General features: G+C 31.1%; 2 protein-coding genes across 2 annotated transcripts; one reads left to right on the forward strand and one right to left on the reverse strand.

The window, feature by feature from the left end:
• The first annotated feature begins 90 nt into the window (after positions 1-90).
• On the forward strand, positions 91-1,745 carry LOC111900365 (BTB/POZ domain-containing protein At5g41330). Its single transcript, XM_023896243.3, has one exon. It carries the CDS (start codon positions 251-253, stop codon positions 1,667-1,669), a length of 1,419 nt encoding a protein of 472 aa, XP_023752011.1. The 5' UTR covers positions 91-250; the 3' UTR covers positions 1,670-1,745.
• A 5,399-nt stretch (positions 1,746-7,144) lies between these two features.
• Positions 7,145-8,900, reverse strand: LOC111900366 (short-chain dehydrogenase TIC 32, chloroplastic). The gene is made up of 8 exons (XM_023896244.3): positions 8,713-8,900; positions 8,324-8,555; positions 8,168-8,247; positions 7,924-8,074; positions 7,771-7,849; positions 7,570-7,657; positions 7,450-7,496; positions 7,145-7,374 (listed from the first exon to the last, which is right to left on the reverse strand). Exons 1-8 carry the CDS (start codon positions 8,816-8,818, stop codon positions 7,210-7,212), a joined length of 948 nt encoding a protein of 315 aa, XP_023752012.1. The 5' UTR covers positions 8,819-8,900; the 3' UTR covers positions 7,145-7,209.
• Between the last annotated feature and the right edge of the window lie 9,049 nt (positions 8,901-17,949).

The following is a 17,949-nucleotide window of genomic DNA, read 5'->3' on the forward strand; positions in this document are numbered from 1 at the left end:
ATCCAAAGCATAATTTTAGTCAACATAACCTCCTAAAAAGTCTGGTCTTTACTTTGGGTCTCATTAAAAACAAACCAGAGGCCACCATTGTTGACCATTAGATTTCCCCCTTCTAGAGCACCTTCATCCCCCAAAACACCTCTACAAAACCAAACCCCTCCCCAACAATCCCATTTCATCAGCATCATCACCAAATCCCATTTCAATTCTTCAAGTAGAATCACATCTTTTTACTCAATTCTTCTGAAATATGCCTCCTTTTTCACAATCAGGCCCTCTCTCGATTGCGTTTTCCCACAATAATCACAATTTTGACAAACCCAACCACCATTCATCCACCAATGTCGTCACAATTGACGTCGGAGGTCAGCTCTTTCAAACCACCAAACAAACCCTAACCCTAGCTGGCTCCAACACCCTCTTCTCCAATCTCTTCAGTTCTTACGATCAAATCCCGTTTATCGACAGAGACCCTGATCTTTTCTCAATCCTTCTTTCCGTTTTACGAACTGGTAATTTCCCATCGAAAGCTAAATCTTTCGACATCCAAGATATCATCTCTGAAGCAGAGTTTTACGGGATTGATCATCTTCTTGTTCAATCTCACTCAAACCCATCTCAATTCGACGCATTCAATCTCCAAAAATCAACAATTTTGCCTCTCAGTGGCAGAGATTCACCTTCGGTTATCGCGACAACACCTTATGGCTCAGCTCATGTCGCGCATGGAAGCAAAATCACGTCTTTTGATTGGTCGTTGCAAAGAAAGTCAACAATTTTGACCCCATTCACAGCTATCGATTCTTTGTTATCGTTATCATCGAACGTAGTTGCAGCAGGCGCGACTGATTTCTCCGGGCTGCAAGTTATTAACCTTGATATGGGTTCTGTTGTGCAAAGTTTGAATTGGGAAAACATGACTCGATCAAGCTCAACTGTTCAAGCAATCGGGAGCTCCCCTGAGTTCTTATTTACAAGTTTCGAATCAGGTCGTAGGAATTCAAATTCCATCATGGTCTATGACATAAACGATGGTTTCAGAGTCGTTTCCGAGATTGCACGTAATGAAATCTTTGGTGCTGATCTTGATTCCGCGATTCCATCGACAAAGTTAAGCTGGGTTTCTAGCCTTAATCTGTTAATGGCGTCAGGATCTCATAGTGGGGCATCTGGGGTTTCTGGAAACATAAAGTTTTTGGACATTAGATCCGGCGACATCGTGTGGGAAATCAAAGAAAAATCCGATTGTTTTTCAGATATCACAGTTTCAGACACCCTTTCGGCTGTTTTCAAGATTGGGGTAAACTCAGGTGATGTGTCATACATTGATTTCAGGCACATTGATTCTGATAACTCATGGAATTGCCTTGGTGACACGAAGAAGACAATTAAAGGGAAGAAAGAAGGGTTTGGTTGCAAGATTGAAAGCCATGGAAATCAGGTGTTTTGTAGTAAAGAAGGTGAATTGGAGGTATGGTCGGAAGTTTTCATGGGTGGTTCTAAAAATGGTAAAAACGAAAGAGTTTTTAGAAAGAATGTTTTAGGAAGAACAAAGGACTTGGGAGGAAATAGGGTTACGAATTTGGGTTTTAGCGGAAACAAAATGTTTGTGACTAGAAAAGATCAACAATCCGTGGAAGTCTGGGAAAGCTCAAGAAAAGGATTTTGATTCTTTGTGTATAAAATGTAATTGTATATTTTTATATAATTGATTCATTATTTCATACAAAATTGTTAAAAAATCACTTAAGTTGGCCAAATGAAACTAAACTACAATTGTTAACACCTTTCACATTGGATACAATGCTAAATAGCATGTGGCAGCTGCTCCCTGAAAACCAAATCAAGTAAAAAGTAACATAAAAACTGAGAAAAGTAACAAAAAAAAAAAACAACAACCAGAAAAATGGTCATTAAACGATTTTTGAAGCATGTTTATAGTCAACATATATCGTAGGATTGCATGCATATCCGAGAAAATAATAAAGTATCAAAAAAACCGGAGAATGAAATTGGATCGTAAAGAGTTTGAAGTGATATTCACCCCTTCACATGAGGGTTGCTTAGGTGTTGGTAAAGAAATCATGGTATCCCGCTTGAGTCTTCTAGTCTTTGTGTGAGTGAAGCAGTCTTCAATGTAGACGTTCACAAACCGGACTTTTTTGGAATCCGGATCGGTTTCAAAACCGGATCACATAATTGTCAAAGAAAGTCAAACCGAATTAAGGCCAAACCGAACTTGTAGAAAAATAATCCGAATGTATAGGAACAAGATAGGATGGATTAAAATCGTATTTGATGAAACAAGGTTGGAAAAACCACCATTTTTGTATATATTTTGCTTTTTTTTTTTTTTTTTTTTTTTTTTTTTTTTAAATTTGCAAAAAAATGCAATACATATTGAAGTCTAAAAACATAAAACAAAACAGTCTACTCGAAAATCGGTACCATCATAGTTGTTTTGTTATTAGTAGTGGACATAACAAACCAACAAATGGAGAAATAACAAACCAAGTCAGATTGCAAGATTATAACATGTAATCTTGCACAATCTAAAGTTCTACACTAGCTAGAATGACGAACAACTAACGACATAAATGAGATAGCCGAGGGTATAACCTTGAACTTAGTGATTATTTACTAACCGAGCACCCTATGTGACAAGACCAGATTTGGGATACAACCTTATAATCAGGTATTTGTCTAGGATCATTATTACCTATCCCATTGTCATCCCCATACCTGATACTGGCATTTCGGAGGCCATATGCAGAAATCAAATTGAGGCCCCAGCCAGCCACACACACATATATATATATATATATATATATATATATATATATATATATATATATATATATATATATATATATATATATATATAGGGCTAGGTTAAAGTGTTTTTTACATTTATTGTGTGCTAGAATGCACCAATAGGAATTTAGTAAAATTATATTATTATTTAATTAAATAATGATAGATATTAAATGGTTTCCATAATTGTATGTATATTAAATGATATCCATAATTATAATTTTTTCTTTATGGAAATTAATTAAATTCGTCATTAATGTCAGCAATAACATTCTTTCAGAATGAATTCGTATCTAGGTTTTTAGGTCAGCAATAACATTATTTCAGCGCTCACTCACTTAAAATACAATAAAATTGTATGAAATATGAAGAATGAGGGTGTATTCTAGTAGAATATACTCTCGTTTTCCTAGAATACACTCATATTATTTTATATATGAATTCATTTTGAAAGAATATTATTATTGACATTAATGACGAATTAAATTAGTTTCCATAAAAAGGAATTATAAATATGGATTTCATTTAATGTTTACTCAATTCTTATTGATACATTCTAGTACATAATAGATGAGAGAAATATTTGACTCTCTCTCTCTCTCTCTCTCTCTCTATATATATATATATATATATATATATATATATATATATATATATATATATATATATATATATATTTGTGTGTGTGTGTAAAATTTTATGAAGTACACTCGTACCGTTAAATTTAAAAATTAAAGTTAATGGAAAGGAAAAAGAAACTTCGGTATTACAGGTGGTGGGCGGTATGACGTCGTCTAGGGCAGTGGATGGATACCTTTGACCGCTTGGGGGAAGCAGACATGATATAGATAAACGACAAGACAACGGAAATAAATAAAGAAATCAAACCAGAAAACAAGAAAAATAAGAAGAAGGGACGGCAAATTTTACCTTACAGAGAGAAAGAGGGATGTCGATGAAAGAAAATCATTCACCAGAAAGAAACACAAACGGAGAAGAAATAGATGAGCAAAGAAAGAGAAATATCCATAAATTGACACGTTCATTCGGTAATATCAACAAAGTTGTAAATAAACAACTTTCAGACACGTTGCCACTGGTGGCAAAAATTTACAAAATACCCCCTGCAAATCAAATACACAATGCAGGGACCAAAGTTGGACAAATTTCAACAGTTTACTGTTGAAATTTTTCACAATCTTAATATATATATATATATATATATATATATATATATATATATATATATATATATATATATATATATATATATATATATATTAATAACAAACATCTCGTAAATTTCCTACCTGGGCAAATATTCACTCATTAAATACTAAATTGAAACTGCAGCAAAGCAATTGCTTATACTTTCATAATCAATATTTTCAAGAAATTATTTCTCATTTGAAATTAAAATAAAAGCATTTAATCATTCTTAAGACATGATAAATTGCAAATAAGATTTTAAAGGTTTTAATTTTGAAACCCTTTTTTTCCATTAAGGCAATGGTCACAAAACAATCAACAATATTTGTATGGTAGACAATAAACTAAATAATTTATTATTAGTTTTAAAAAATTTAGTGTATTAATTGTATTATGTTCAAATGGTAAAAAAAATTTAAAAAAAAATAGGGTAAATGACATAAAAAACACTCTTTTTACTAAGAAATTCGATTTTGACACCATGTTTTTTTCGTGTCAATTTTGACATTGTGTTTTCCAATTTGTTACAATTCTGACCACTTGACTGGTTAACCAGGTTACATAGTAACGTGGCATGATGACGTGTCAGTTTTGATGACGTGGCATGCTGACATGATATGCTGACGTGTCAAAATTGATTTTTTTTCCACAAAAAACACTAAGTTTTCACTTTTTTTCGATTTTGACACTAAGTTTAATTTTTTATTTCATTTTCGACACTATGTTTTTTTTTGTTCCAATCGAACATCATTTATCAAATTTTGTCCAATTTTGTCTATTTTCCATTTAAAACCGTATAAATATATTTTTTTTATTACATTTTAAACCGTATAAACATATTTTTTTCGTTTAAAAACCACATTTTTATTTAAATTCAAGGTGTTTTTTCTTACGTTTAAAGCATTAGTTATATCATGAGAATCAAACTAACCATAAGCTTCTAATAAGATGTAAAAATAAAATTTGATGGGTTGCAAACATGATATCCGAGTTTTGATCGACTATACGTCTCCAAACCTCCAAACACATTTTAAAGTTGCATATTTAATATAAAATACAATTATTATATAACTAATACATATTTATATATAAAAATATGGTTTGAGTGTAAAAAAAATGTATTTATACAAAACTATGGTTTTTAAATGAAAAAAAACATATTTATACAGTTTCAAATAGAAAATTGTCAACATTGAACAAAATTGGAAAAAAATGATATTCGATTTGGAACAAAAAAACATAGTGTCAAACTTGAAATAAAAAATTAAACTTAGTGTGAAAATCGAAAAAAAATGAAAACTTAGTGTTTTTTGTGAGAAAAAAATTCAATTTTGACACGTCAGCATATCATGTCAGCATGTCACGTCATCAAAACTGACACGTCCATCATGCCACGTCAGCATGCAACCTGGTTAACCGGTCAAGTGGTCAGAATTGTAACAAAATGGAAAACACAATGTCAAAATTGACACAAAAAAAACATAGTGTCAAAATTGAATTTCTATGTAAAAAGAGTGTTTTTTGTGTCATTTACCCAAAAAAAAAAATTATAACAGTTTCAGTTCGTTGAATAAATTATCACCATCGATCTCTAAGATATGTCAATTTTGTATCATCTTTTAAAGATTTTTGTAGTTTGCCTTTAGTTCATCAATATACAGTAGACAAATAGTTTAATTAATCTTAACTATTATAAAATATATTTAATTTTTCTTGAAATTTACATGCTTGATAACTTAATGTACAAATCTGTTATGCACAAACCACTCATCTTTTTACGAATAAAAAACTAATTATGCACAAACAACTCATCTTTCGTATAAAAATTTTCTAACATATCAGCCAGAAAATTTATAGCCATTAAAACAGTCAAATAGTTTCATTTTTTGAATAAAAAGAGCATTAACTGACACAGTAATAATTATCACGACTGCTTTGTGTGGGTATACACCTATTTATATACATATTGTATTTGCTCAAACCTCTGTTCCATGGACCAATAATTTGATGAACGATGTACTCAAATATTGAATCCAGATTTTTTGAGTTGAAAGTTTATGTATTCCATGGATCAATATCACTCTTGTCAAAATGTTTTTTTTCTTAAAAATTCTTCTTTTATTGTTTTTCTAAACAAATACTGCATCAATTCCTAAATTATAAGCTATAGCCTTAGCACAATTCAAATTTTTTTCAAAACCATGTTTTCCTTAGTGAAGTGGATATGCAAATCTCTTTATATTGATATCTATATTCTAATTGATATTAGGGGAAAATACTAATCTAGCCAAATATACTAATTATCTATCTAAAATTAGCAAAAAAAATACATATTAGCAAAAACTAACCCACGAAATAGTAGATAGGTTAAGGGTTGGCTACGGTCAACCTTCGAAAACTACTCTTTCGTGGCCCGTCTACTGTTTTGTGGTCTATTTGCCCATAGTATATAATGTTTTATTTTTCAGATTAGGTTACTTTTTCCTCATTTTTTCTTCCATTGTCTACTATTTTCTCTCAATAGAGCACCCGAAGAACAACGAGATACATCCAATTTTAATCAAAATTTTACCGTATTTTTTATTAGGAGTAGTTTTTGTATATAGAGATAACTTTGTTTAAAAAAAAAAACAAAAAACAAAAATTAAAACCATAGGTTTCTTACGAAACCTATGGTGTACAAGTCCATAATGGACAAAACTGTAACTTTTTAATCCAAAACCGTAGATTTCAACCCAAAACCGTAGTTTTCATTTTAAAAAAAAAAAAACTATAGATTTAACCAAAAACCGTAAGCTACGGTTTGGAAAACCGTATTTTATAGAGAGAAAACCGTAGGTTTTAAAAAAACCTAATGTTTTATATCTTCAAAATAATTTCTTATAGTAAACACGAAACTGCAGACGAATTAGCGAAACATTAGACGATTCTAAAAACCTACAGTTTCATAGGCTATTTTGAGACAATTCCTAATTTTTGGCAAAAATGGTTAATTATTTTCTTAATTTGGCTAGATTAGTAATTAGCCCTTGATATTAATAAATATATTTAACAAACTTATATTTTGTTATTAATAAAACATGAATTCACTTAGTATGCAACTATACTTATAATTAATGTATTTCGACTTCGAAGTTTTTAATAATATGGTATTAAAGAAAATTTTTGGTTAAGTATCTTTGTACATCATTTGGAGGCGGTCAAAGTCAAACTAAACTCCCACAACTCCTTTGCTAACTCAGGATCCGCAGCTTTCGACGATGGTTTTACCAAATTACTGTCACAAAAATACTCACCACTCACCCCTTTCACCTTTGGATTCAATGCCAGATAGCATGTAGTTGCAGCTCCCTGTAAAAAAACAAAATCGAGTAACAAGTAAAAAAAAAAAATCCAAATTCAATAAATCAATTTTTAATTACAAACCTGTGAAACATCCTTTGCCATGTATTTGAGAACAGAGTTGAAGATTACTGCGTGAATAAAACTGATATATAAAACATTTTTTTTAGTTAAAATATATTGAAGGATTTTATATATACACACCCGACAAAATACTATAGTTACGAAAAAGATCGGTGATAATGAATCCTGGATGTAATGAGTTTGTGGTGATATAATCGACTCCTTCCTCCTGATTGGAATTGGGTAAAGTTAGCACTTAGCATAATCCCAAATTCAAAAAAAAAAAAAAATGATTAATTTATATAGAAAACTAGTTAATTATAGAACCACAAATACAATTACCTTCAAAAGCCTCGATACTTCTCTCGCATGAAGTATATTAGCCAGTTTTGATAATCCATAAGCATATATATGGTTATAACTGCAAAATTGCAGTAAACCATCGTCCTAGTGTACTATGATGAAAAAAAAATTGGAATTTTGTTCTTTGTTTACCTTGATTCGTCGTTAATTTGATCAGAGAAAGTTGGATTGCGCACAAGACGATGAGCTTCGGATGATATGTTGATGATTTTTCCTTCAGTTTTTTGTTCGTGACAAGTAATCTTCATCGTCTCCAGCAACAGATTCGTCAAAAGAAAATGACCTGAATGAAACAAGAAAAACAGGGATTGAAACATTTACAAGAATCAATGGTATTGTAGAAATGGTGTAAACATCCAATTGTCTCCAAACAGACCTAAATGATTTGTTGCAAAATGTAGTTCGGTTTTGTCCTTCGAGAGCGTGAATTTTGGCGCCAAAACCCCTGCGTTGTTACTTACAACAACAAACAAAAAACCCTAAAATTTTCATAGATTTCGAGAGAAATTCAATGTAGCGGATGGTTTCTTACATTAGAATGTGTAGGGGAAGGCCTGAAGAACGATATCTGGTTGCAAAATCCCGTACGGATGCCTGAGAGCTGAGATCAAGCTCCATTATGTCGACTTTAGCATCAGGTGATTCAGTAAGTATATTTTCTTTAACTTTTCTACAGATTTCGGTGTTTCTTACTGCCATAACTACATGTACACCGCGTAGAGCAAGGACTCGTGCTGTCTCAGCTCCGATACCACCGGTAGCTCCTAAGTATGGTTTACAAATTAGTTGATCAACATAGTTCAGTTTTTGACATCAATGGTGTAAGAATTTTGAGATAAAAAAAAAACCCTAACGATATTATTGACCTCATTAATTGAAGTGAAGTGAAGCTTGAAATAGAAAGCGATAGGAAGGTCGTACCGGTAACAATGGCGGTGAGACGAGATCCATCGATTCCATGGGTAACTTCCTCCGCTGTTGAAGAAGATGAAAATCCCGATTCCCCTTTCTTTCCGAAAATCCACATTCTTACTCTTACAAAGTCTAATTAGATGTTATCGATGGGGAAGAATGAAGATAGTGTTCTTACTTTATCAATAGTGGTCAACGAGGAACTCCTGCTAGAAAACAATTCAAATTTTTTTAGTTTATCTTTATTACATAACCCATACAAAAACCAACATTGTTTTTTTATTGGAATAACGACTTAAAAGGGTAATATGTTGTTGGATTTGTACACATTTGGTCATATTGAGTTTTTTTTTTCGTTCATATTTACCTTTTCAACTTGTTGAACTGTACACATTCAGTCCTTATGACCGGTTACTCCAGATTTGCCGTGAAAAATGATTTAATAGGGTAATATATTTTTCATTTTCTATACATTTAGTCCTTAATATTTTTGTATACATTTAGCCTTAATATTTTTTTGTTTCAAAATAAGTCAATTTTGTTTTTGTACACATTCAGTACTTATGAATGTTTTCTTTAGGTTTTTCTCACGACATCTTACGTAGGGCAATCATTGATGAAGTATGTAAGACTGTTGATGTTTATGTATTATGTCTCATTTTCACAACCAAAAAATTTAATTTTTCAATAAGGCAAAACTCCTAATTATAAATTCATTATTAAGAAAAAACGTTTATTCCAAAATACATCTATCAAAAATCTCCCCTAATAAATAAAGATATTTTTGTCACATGTCACATTTTCATTTATTTTGCCACATGTAATTTTGTGGTTATTTTAAATTAATTTTTATTCCACATGTCATTTTATGGTTTTTTCATTTTATTAAATTCCAAATAGTATTTAAATACAATAATAAATGCATATCAATTTCATTAATAAACTTTCCTTCTAATTTCAAAATTACTAAATTAAAGATTCATTAATTTTCTTTATTTATTTGTCTAAATTTTTTGATTAAATTTAAAAGAGAAAAAACAAAAACTTTAATTTTTATACTTCAATATTTTCTGACTTTTCTTATAAATTCAAACTTTTCAAATATTTAAAATTTTGTATTTATTTTTTTAAATAAACCTATGTAATACATGGGTCTCACATCTAGTTAGAGTAATATAAGAAATGCGTAATCCTCAATAATATTGATGTGTGTGTACATTCATGCATTCGTCATCTCACGACCAACGATAGAACCTGAAAAAATAAACAACTGTGTAAGCACAAAATCTAGTGAGTTTTCCCCAAAATACCCAACACAACAAACGTATTATCATGCATAACGGACCCACACTCATTAGATTGGTATACATTGGCCCAATCAGTCATCGGACTGGAATGCCAACATGCAACAGGTTCAATCAGTCATCGGACTGCAATACCCAGGGTTTGTTAGCATGACGCCTTAATCTAACCGCTCTTCTCGAGTCGTGCCTACAGCTTATAGCCGGCCCGCACCAGGTATCTTGGCCTACAACATATAGCAGGACCACCTGAAACTATCCCACAACCATATGACTATCCCACATAAGATGTTGTGAGGAAAACCTAAAGAATCATTCATAAGTACTAAATGAATAAAAAAACAAAAATGACTTATTTTGCAATAAAAAATATTAAGGTCTAAATGTGTACAAAGTGATAAATATATTACCTTATTAAGTCATTTTTACCGGCTAACCTAGAGTAGTTGGTCATAAGGACTAAATATGTATAGTTTAACAAGTTGAAGGGGTAAATGTGTAACACCCATAAAATTCGAGCCAATGTAAAACTTTTTAATTCATTGAAACCACTCAATTATTACAATCTGTTTCAAAATAGTTTATACATCCGACTTCCCAGAAATCATAATCGTCAATCGAGGAAGTGTACGGTCACACCTTCGCCTACCCACTGTCATCCGCTGAACCTGAAAAAATAAACTAAACCTGTAAGCCCGAAAGCTTAGTGAGTTACCCCCAAAATACCAACATCATATAACCATAATCATATCATTTCAACAAATACAGAACAACCATGCATCTCGGGTCTACAGTGTGACTGGTCCGCCCGCACCGGGCCTTCAGTCCACCTTATCCACTCTCTGAGTCTACAGTATGACTGGACCGCCCGCATCGGGCCTTCAGTCTATCTAGATCTATACCAAGCCTTTGGTATGACTGGACCGCCATACGAGCCTACAGTCTATCCGAACCGCTCGTAGGGTATGTTGGCCTTCAGCACAAAGCAGGACCGCTGCAACCCATCATCAAGCAAATAACCATATGCACATATAACAGATAATCACATAACAGTCCATATAAAAACAAACCGATCTAGCAGATCATATAGTATAACAACATCCTAACCAGAATACCGACCTAACCGGTCACTAACATAACATCATCCTATATACCAGGATACCGACCTAACCCAAGTCACTAACATAGCATCGTCCTATATACCAGGATACCGACCTAACCCAGGTCACTGACATAGCATCATCCTATATACCAGGATACCGACCTAAACCAGGTCACTGACATGGCAACCCTAACAAATCATAAGAGCATAACAACATATTGTCTATCCTGATACCGATCTAACATATCATAACCACATCAAACAAGTACAAGTACAAAATCCGAAAAAGGGCTGGCCTTGGTGCCTTAGACCCTGTTAATAGAGTGAGGATAACTCACCTTGAAATTCCGGACGGAACCATGAAATCATGCTCCCGAAACACCGCCCCAAACTCAACACCTATAACCATCAATGATCCAATTCATAAATGTCCGCTTACTAATTACTCTCAAAAGTCAAACTGGTCAACCCTTGGTTCGAGGTCAAAGTCAACTATCAAGGTCAACAGTCCATGTTGACCTCAACTCTTCGAGTACCCTCAGCTACTCATTGAGTTCCTTACATAACTTGCCAACTCGCCGAGTCACCATGCCACTCGTCGAGTCCAAGACAATCTTCATCAGACTCGTCGAGTTGTTCATCCAACTTGTCGAGTTCATGACCATCTTCATATGACTCGCCGAGTCTACCATGCGAATCGTCGAGTCCCTTCAGTCCTTCATCCATACAGATGCTTTTTAAGCCATGCCAAGGCTCCATACAACAGATCCAAGCTCCCAAGGCATGCTTATCACGTAAAGTTGCAAGGCATGCAAACTTTACGTGCATGCAAGGCTCTAATGACTCAAAATGCCAAAACCAATCTAAATTTGGGATTTTACACTTAAGGAGGGGTTCATGCTTGCCAAAGCTGATAGCTTTATGGACCTATAAATCAAAGAGAGTTCAGATCTGAAGTTACAACTTCATATCTAAGCTCATACCCAAGAATAGCTTCATAACCAAGCCAAGAAGTCCTAACTTCATCCAAAGAGGTCTAGGAAGTAATGAGGCCAAGAATCATGAATTGATACATCAAATGAAGCTAGCTGAGATAGACATCATACCCATAAACATTCTTGCTTCCAACTTGTTGATCTTCAAGCTTCTTGCATCAAGGTCTTCTTTCCAAGCTTGAAATTTACACTAATATGGAGCACACACACACGAATTAGGGTTTCTGGACCTTCAAGAGGCTGCAAAGGAACTAAGGGAGGCTAAGGATCCCTTAAATAGGGGGCCAAACCCCGAAAATTAGGGTTTCACCCTCTAGCTCCAACTCGTTGAGTCACTCTTCCGACTCAGCGAGTTGGTCACTTAAACACGTGGCCTAAACCCGCTGCTACTCGACGAGTCAGGCAACCAACTCGTCAAGTAGATCTTGAATTCATGAGAATTCATAACCATAAATTAGTATTCGAGAAGCGGGGCGTTACAAAATGTGGACGGAAAAAAACTCAGTGACTAAATGTGTACAAATCGAAAAATATATTACCCTTTTAAGTCATTATCCCTTTTTTATTTCCTCCATTTCTGCCATCTCAACTTCCTTTTTGCTTTTTATTTTATTTTACTAGAGTAAAGTATAAAATAGTCCGTAGAGTATTGTTTATTGATTTTTGGGTTCAAAATTCTAACATAAATTACAAAATAGTCCAAATGGATATTAATATATTTTTGAAAAAATTTGACGAATGGTACTTTAACTTTAAAAAAATTTCTTGAGATGGTCCTTATGAAACTTTTTTCCCTGGGATAGTTCCTATGGAGCAAACCTTAAACACAAATTGTCCTTATCGTGGATGTCCATTAGATGAATCCGTTAAGTTGCAAAATTTTGGATAACGACAATTTGAGTGTTGTTATTCAGACACAAAACCATTGTAATAAAGTCAAAAATCACATATGTTTGTGTGAAACTTGTTTGTCAAAACCTGAAATCAATTACAGTTATTAATAAAGTTTTTATTAATATTAATATATCAAATTATTTTTCATATAAAACGATGTCCATATATATACTCTAAAGTTAATCATATTTTACTTTATACCCTTCAAGTTATATAAATCTATAAAATTATATTTTAATTTTTAATTAATGTTTTAATATATTAGAACTTCATATAATATGTGTTTTTCAAACACTAAAATATGATATTTAACTAGGTAATATAAAAAGTTAAAAAAAACTATTCAACTCTTATTTTCATAAATTACAAAGTATACTCACAAATAAGAGGTAACTCCACAGCTTCGAAAAGTCTCATGTCAATACTATTAAACATAAAATCGACAATAGAAACTCAAAAACTTTAATGTTTGTTTATAATTTGATTAATTTAGTACCATAATTACACCCTCGCCTAAAAGTTAACATTATATTTAGATTAGATGATATTATCAATAACCTAAAATCATAACAAAAAAAAGTTTATTTTGTCACATCATTTTTAAATTATAGATTTGTCTCTGGTTATGGCATTTTGTTATAAAACTGTTATACCATAATTAGCCTCTCAACTAAAATTTGATATTACTATAATTCTGGAGTAGCTCATATCTCATAAAAATGTTACAATGAGTATTTTTAACAAGATGGTAGTAAGTGAAAACTGTAATATTTATTTATTGTAAACATGCTTGATAAACAAAATAGTTGTATATATATGTTTTTTTTTTAATATGTATTTGTGTGACTATATTAATAATGCAAAAGAAACTAGATCCCATCTAAATGACTAAATATCATATTTTTATTAATCTCATATCTAAAGATTAATAATCAACTAACTACACCACCTATGAGAGAGAGAGAGAGAGAGAGAGAGAGAGAGAGAGAGAGAGAGAGAGAGAGAGAGAGAGAGAGAGAGAGAGAGAGAGAGAGAGAGAGAGAGAGAGAGAGAGAGAGAGAGAGAGAGAGAGAGAGAGAGTTTCTTAATAAAATATAAAAATATACATAAAAAGAAATTTTAATTAAAATAACAATATAAAAAAAAAGATAAAATTGCAAAAGTGGTCCCTGTGGTATGTATTTTTAGGGGGTTTTAGTTCAAACCACGACTTTTTTAGATTGATGGTACTTTTGAGCTAGTTTCATTGTGTTTTTTGGTCCATCTGAAAAGTAAAATGACTGTAATATCCTTTGGATCAATCGTGTAATTTTATTTTATAATTATAAATATAGGCAAAAAGTTAATTAGTTTGAACCAGAAATTAAAAATAAACAAAATTAGTTATATTAGATACGACAGAAATTACATTAAGTATCATTAGATAGACAATATATTTTTTAACATTTACTTTGATTGATTTGATTAACGTGGTTTTGACCTTTACAAATGGTTTTTATTATGGTGAGGATAGAATGCCCCGATAATTTATGTCATTTTGTTAAACTTGTTTAAAAACCATTTGTGAAATTTTATACAATAATCATTTGAAATATTACAATGTTAGTCTTTCACTTTTTTCTTTTTACATTTCCGATCATCTTTTTTCACAACTTTGTTATTATATATTTTTTAAATATTTAAATAATTTTGTTATCTAGACTTTATCTAAAATATTCAAACTATAATACATAATTAAATATTTCGTTTTCTATTTTTTACCTAAAAACATTTGAAGCATAAAAACATAATTTCATTACTTTTAATTTTTAGTTTTATCTTCATTTATATATATATATATATATATATATATATATATATATATATATATATATATATATATATATATATATGAAAAAAATGATGTGTTATTATAAAAAAATACATTATTATAGAAATAATAGTACGTTGCTGTTTTATTTTAAAAATATAAATATATAGTTTTGAGTTAAAGATAAAAGTAAGTTTCAGTTTTGATTTCATAATATAAACACAATAAATTTTATAATGCTTCGATATAAAAATTTTAAAAAATTATTTGGTTTTATCAAATTTTGAATATATTTCTGAATAAGACATAAACTTCTCAAAGAAAAATTAAAAAAGTGCGTGCTAGCTAATACTTAATTATGTTGCTACACATGTTAAGATAATTAACTATATGAATAATATGACATTAATTTTGTTAAGTTCATTTTATTTAACAAAAAATAAAAATATTTTATATATTTGTATAAAATGAATTAAACAGAATTAATGTAATATTAAACAGAATTAAACGAAAATAATATGACATTAACTTCGTTAAAAGCTTGAGACTTCACATTGTCGTCAAGTCCATGCTTAATATTATTTAGAATATTGCACATAACAGATGAAATTTCACCTCTCTCAATGTATTTTTAATTTGTATATTTTTGAAATTTAACATTACTAATTTTAAATTTTACATTTAAAATTAAATACAAAAATAACATTTCATTAAAATAAAACATAAACTGCTACAAACGGTAAATAAAAGAGTAAATTACATGAATGGTCCCTATGGTTTGGGGTAATTTATGCGTTTGGTCCCTAACTTATTTTTTTTATTCGGAAGGTCCCTACTGTTTGTTATTGTTATGCGTTTAGTGCCTATTATTTATTTTTGTTACGCGTTTGATCCATTTCTTACCTAAAAACACTACTCTCTCCGTCCCAAAATTATAGTACATCTTTCCTTTTTGGTTTGTCCCAAAATAATCGTCCACTTCTTAAAATAAATAACATTTTTACCAAAATACCCCCTCATTATTACTTAACCAACTAAGCATTTAATGGAACATTAAATGCAAAGTAAGGATAAAAGTATCAATTTATTATATAAAGTTAGTGGTAGTTAATGTTTTTCTTAATTTGTGTGTTTTTGTCCGTGGACAATAATATTGGTACGGAGGGAGTATTATTTAAATAAAAAAATGGTGGGGTAGGTAAGGTAAGGTGAGAGAGTGGGGTTAGGGGAGTGTTTATTGACATAAATTAAAAAAAATCAAGGGCAAAATGGTATTTTTAAGTAAGATAGGGACCAAGCACGTGACAAAAACAAACAGTAGGGACCTTCCGAGTTAAAAAAATAAGTTAGGGACCAAACGCGCAAATTTCCCTAAACCATAAGGACCATTCATGTAATTTACTCTAAATAAAATGACAAATAATTAAAAATTCAAAGACAATAATTTAAATCATAAAACAATAATTAAAAGCTTAAAATGAAATTCAAAAGTCTCAACTTCATTTCTTTGAAAATTTTCGTTTCTCAAAAGCATCGATCTCAGTAAACCTCCGATCAAATATTCATGTGGATTAAGATAACATTTTTGTGTTTTTATTCATAAATTGTTTCATAAACACAAATATGGCAACGGAAGACCTTGATTTTGAAAAAAAAACCCTAGTTTTATTCCCACCAAAAGATCATTTTGCAAGACTTAGAAAGATAAAAACAACCATAGAAAGAAAAGTGTTACAACCTTTGAAGACCTTGATTCTCATGGGAGATTGGAAGTTGACCAACTGTTGAATGAAACTTCAAGGTAGAAGTTATCTAGAGATATCCATCAACAATAAATCAACTTGATAAGATGCTAGTTTTCTTCTTGTAATAGAAGAATCACTTAAGCTCTTAAAACAAAGAAACTAGTTTGCCTTAAAAGAGAATACTCAAGTATCATCTTCATCTTTATGTTTTTAACACTTTAAGAGACAAAACCTACAGAGAATATGGATATGGGAAGCCAAAATTTTCGTGGGCTTTAGCTTATGAAAGAAAGGAGAAAACTAGTTATTTTAAGTCCTTATTTTAAGCCTTTATCCATAGGTCTTAGCACTTTAAGATCCATGCTTTATTAAATCAAAGTCATGCTTCTAAAGCATGGTACATGGAATAAACTAATCAAAAGAAGACTAGTTGTGATCTCCCCTTACTGTTAGGATTGTATAAAAAAAGTGAAGAGTTTTAAAAAAAACTTTCTATCTTTGATAACTCATATATATATATATATATATATATATATATATATATATATATATATATACACACACACACACACATACACAAGACAAAATCATTTTTTATCCAAAAATATGTACATGGCATAATGAATCATACCTTATGATATATTATGATGTGTTTTGATACTTAACATTAAAAATTAATATTTCCATGAAATAAATAATTTCCAATCGATGACAAGAATTATATTTATTTATATAGGATCAAATTCTTAGAAATAATATATTTGTATCAGTTTGTTGTTAGTGTGACCCTTTATGATCATATATTATCTTGCAATATCATCCTATAATAACTCTTGGGTATATATATCTTTCAATCTCCTACTTGCACAAGACTCATCATAGATTGATATAGACAATGGTGAACGTCTAGCAACATTTCAATACCCCCAGTAATATATGAATTAGTGCCATTCTATCAACATCCAATTCCTAAAAACTCAAAGTTTCAGTTGATGTATAAGGTAAGTTAATAAGTTATCCATTTGTTGCATACATCTTGTTGAACATGAGACTTGGATTACATCAGTCTCATTTGGAGTTCAGCTTTGGGTAACACATGTTATATGTCTAACTATCAACACATAAGAGGAACAAATCACACCTTGACTACATAATCCTCTTGCATAGTTCACATCATACCTAAAAATGGCTTATCTAATTGCCCAGTTAAGGATCAATATTTAACCATATCAAAGAACCACACTCACTACACTTAAGTCTCATTATGTATCTCAAGTGTTAAGGATACAAATATAGTACCTTTTAATAAAGTATCACTCATAATAGGGATCTGTAAGGTGATCTTGATGCGGGTCTATTCAGTACTAGTTCTTTGAAAAACACCTATGAAACTTGGTTA

This window comes from Lactuca sativa, chromosome 6, assembly GCF_002870075.4.
Source record: "Lactuca sativa cultivar Salinas chromosome 6, Lsat_Salinas_v11, whole genome shotgun sequence".
Lineage (NCBI taxonomy): Eukaryota > Viridiplantae > Streptophyta > Magnoliopsida > Asterales > Asteraceae > Lactuca > Lactuca sativa.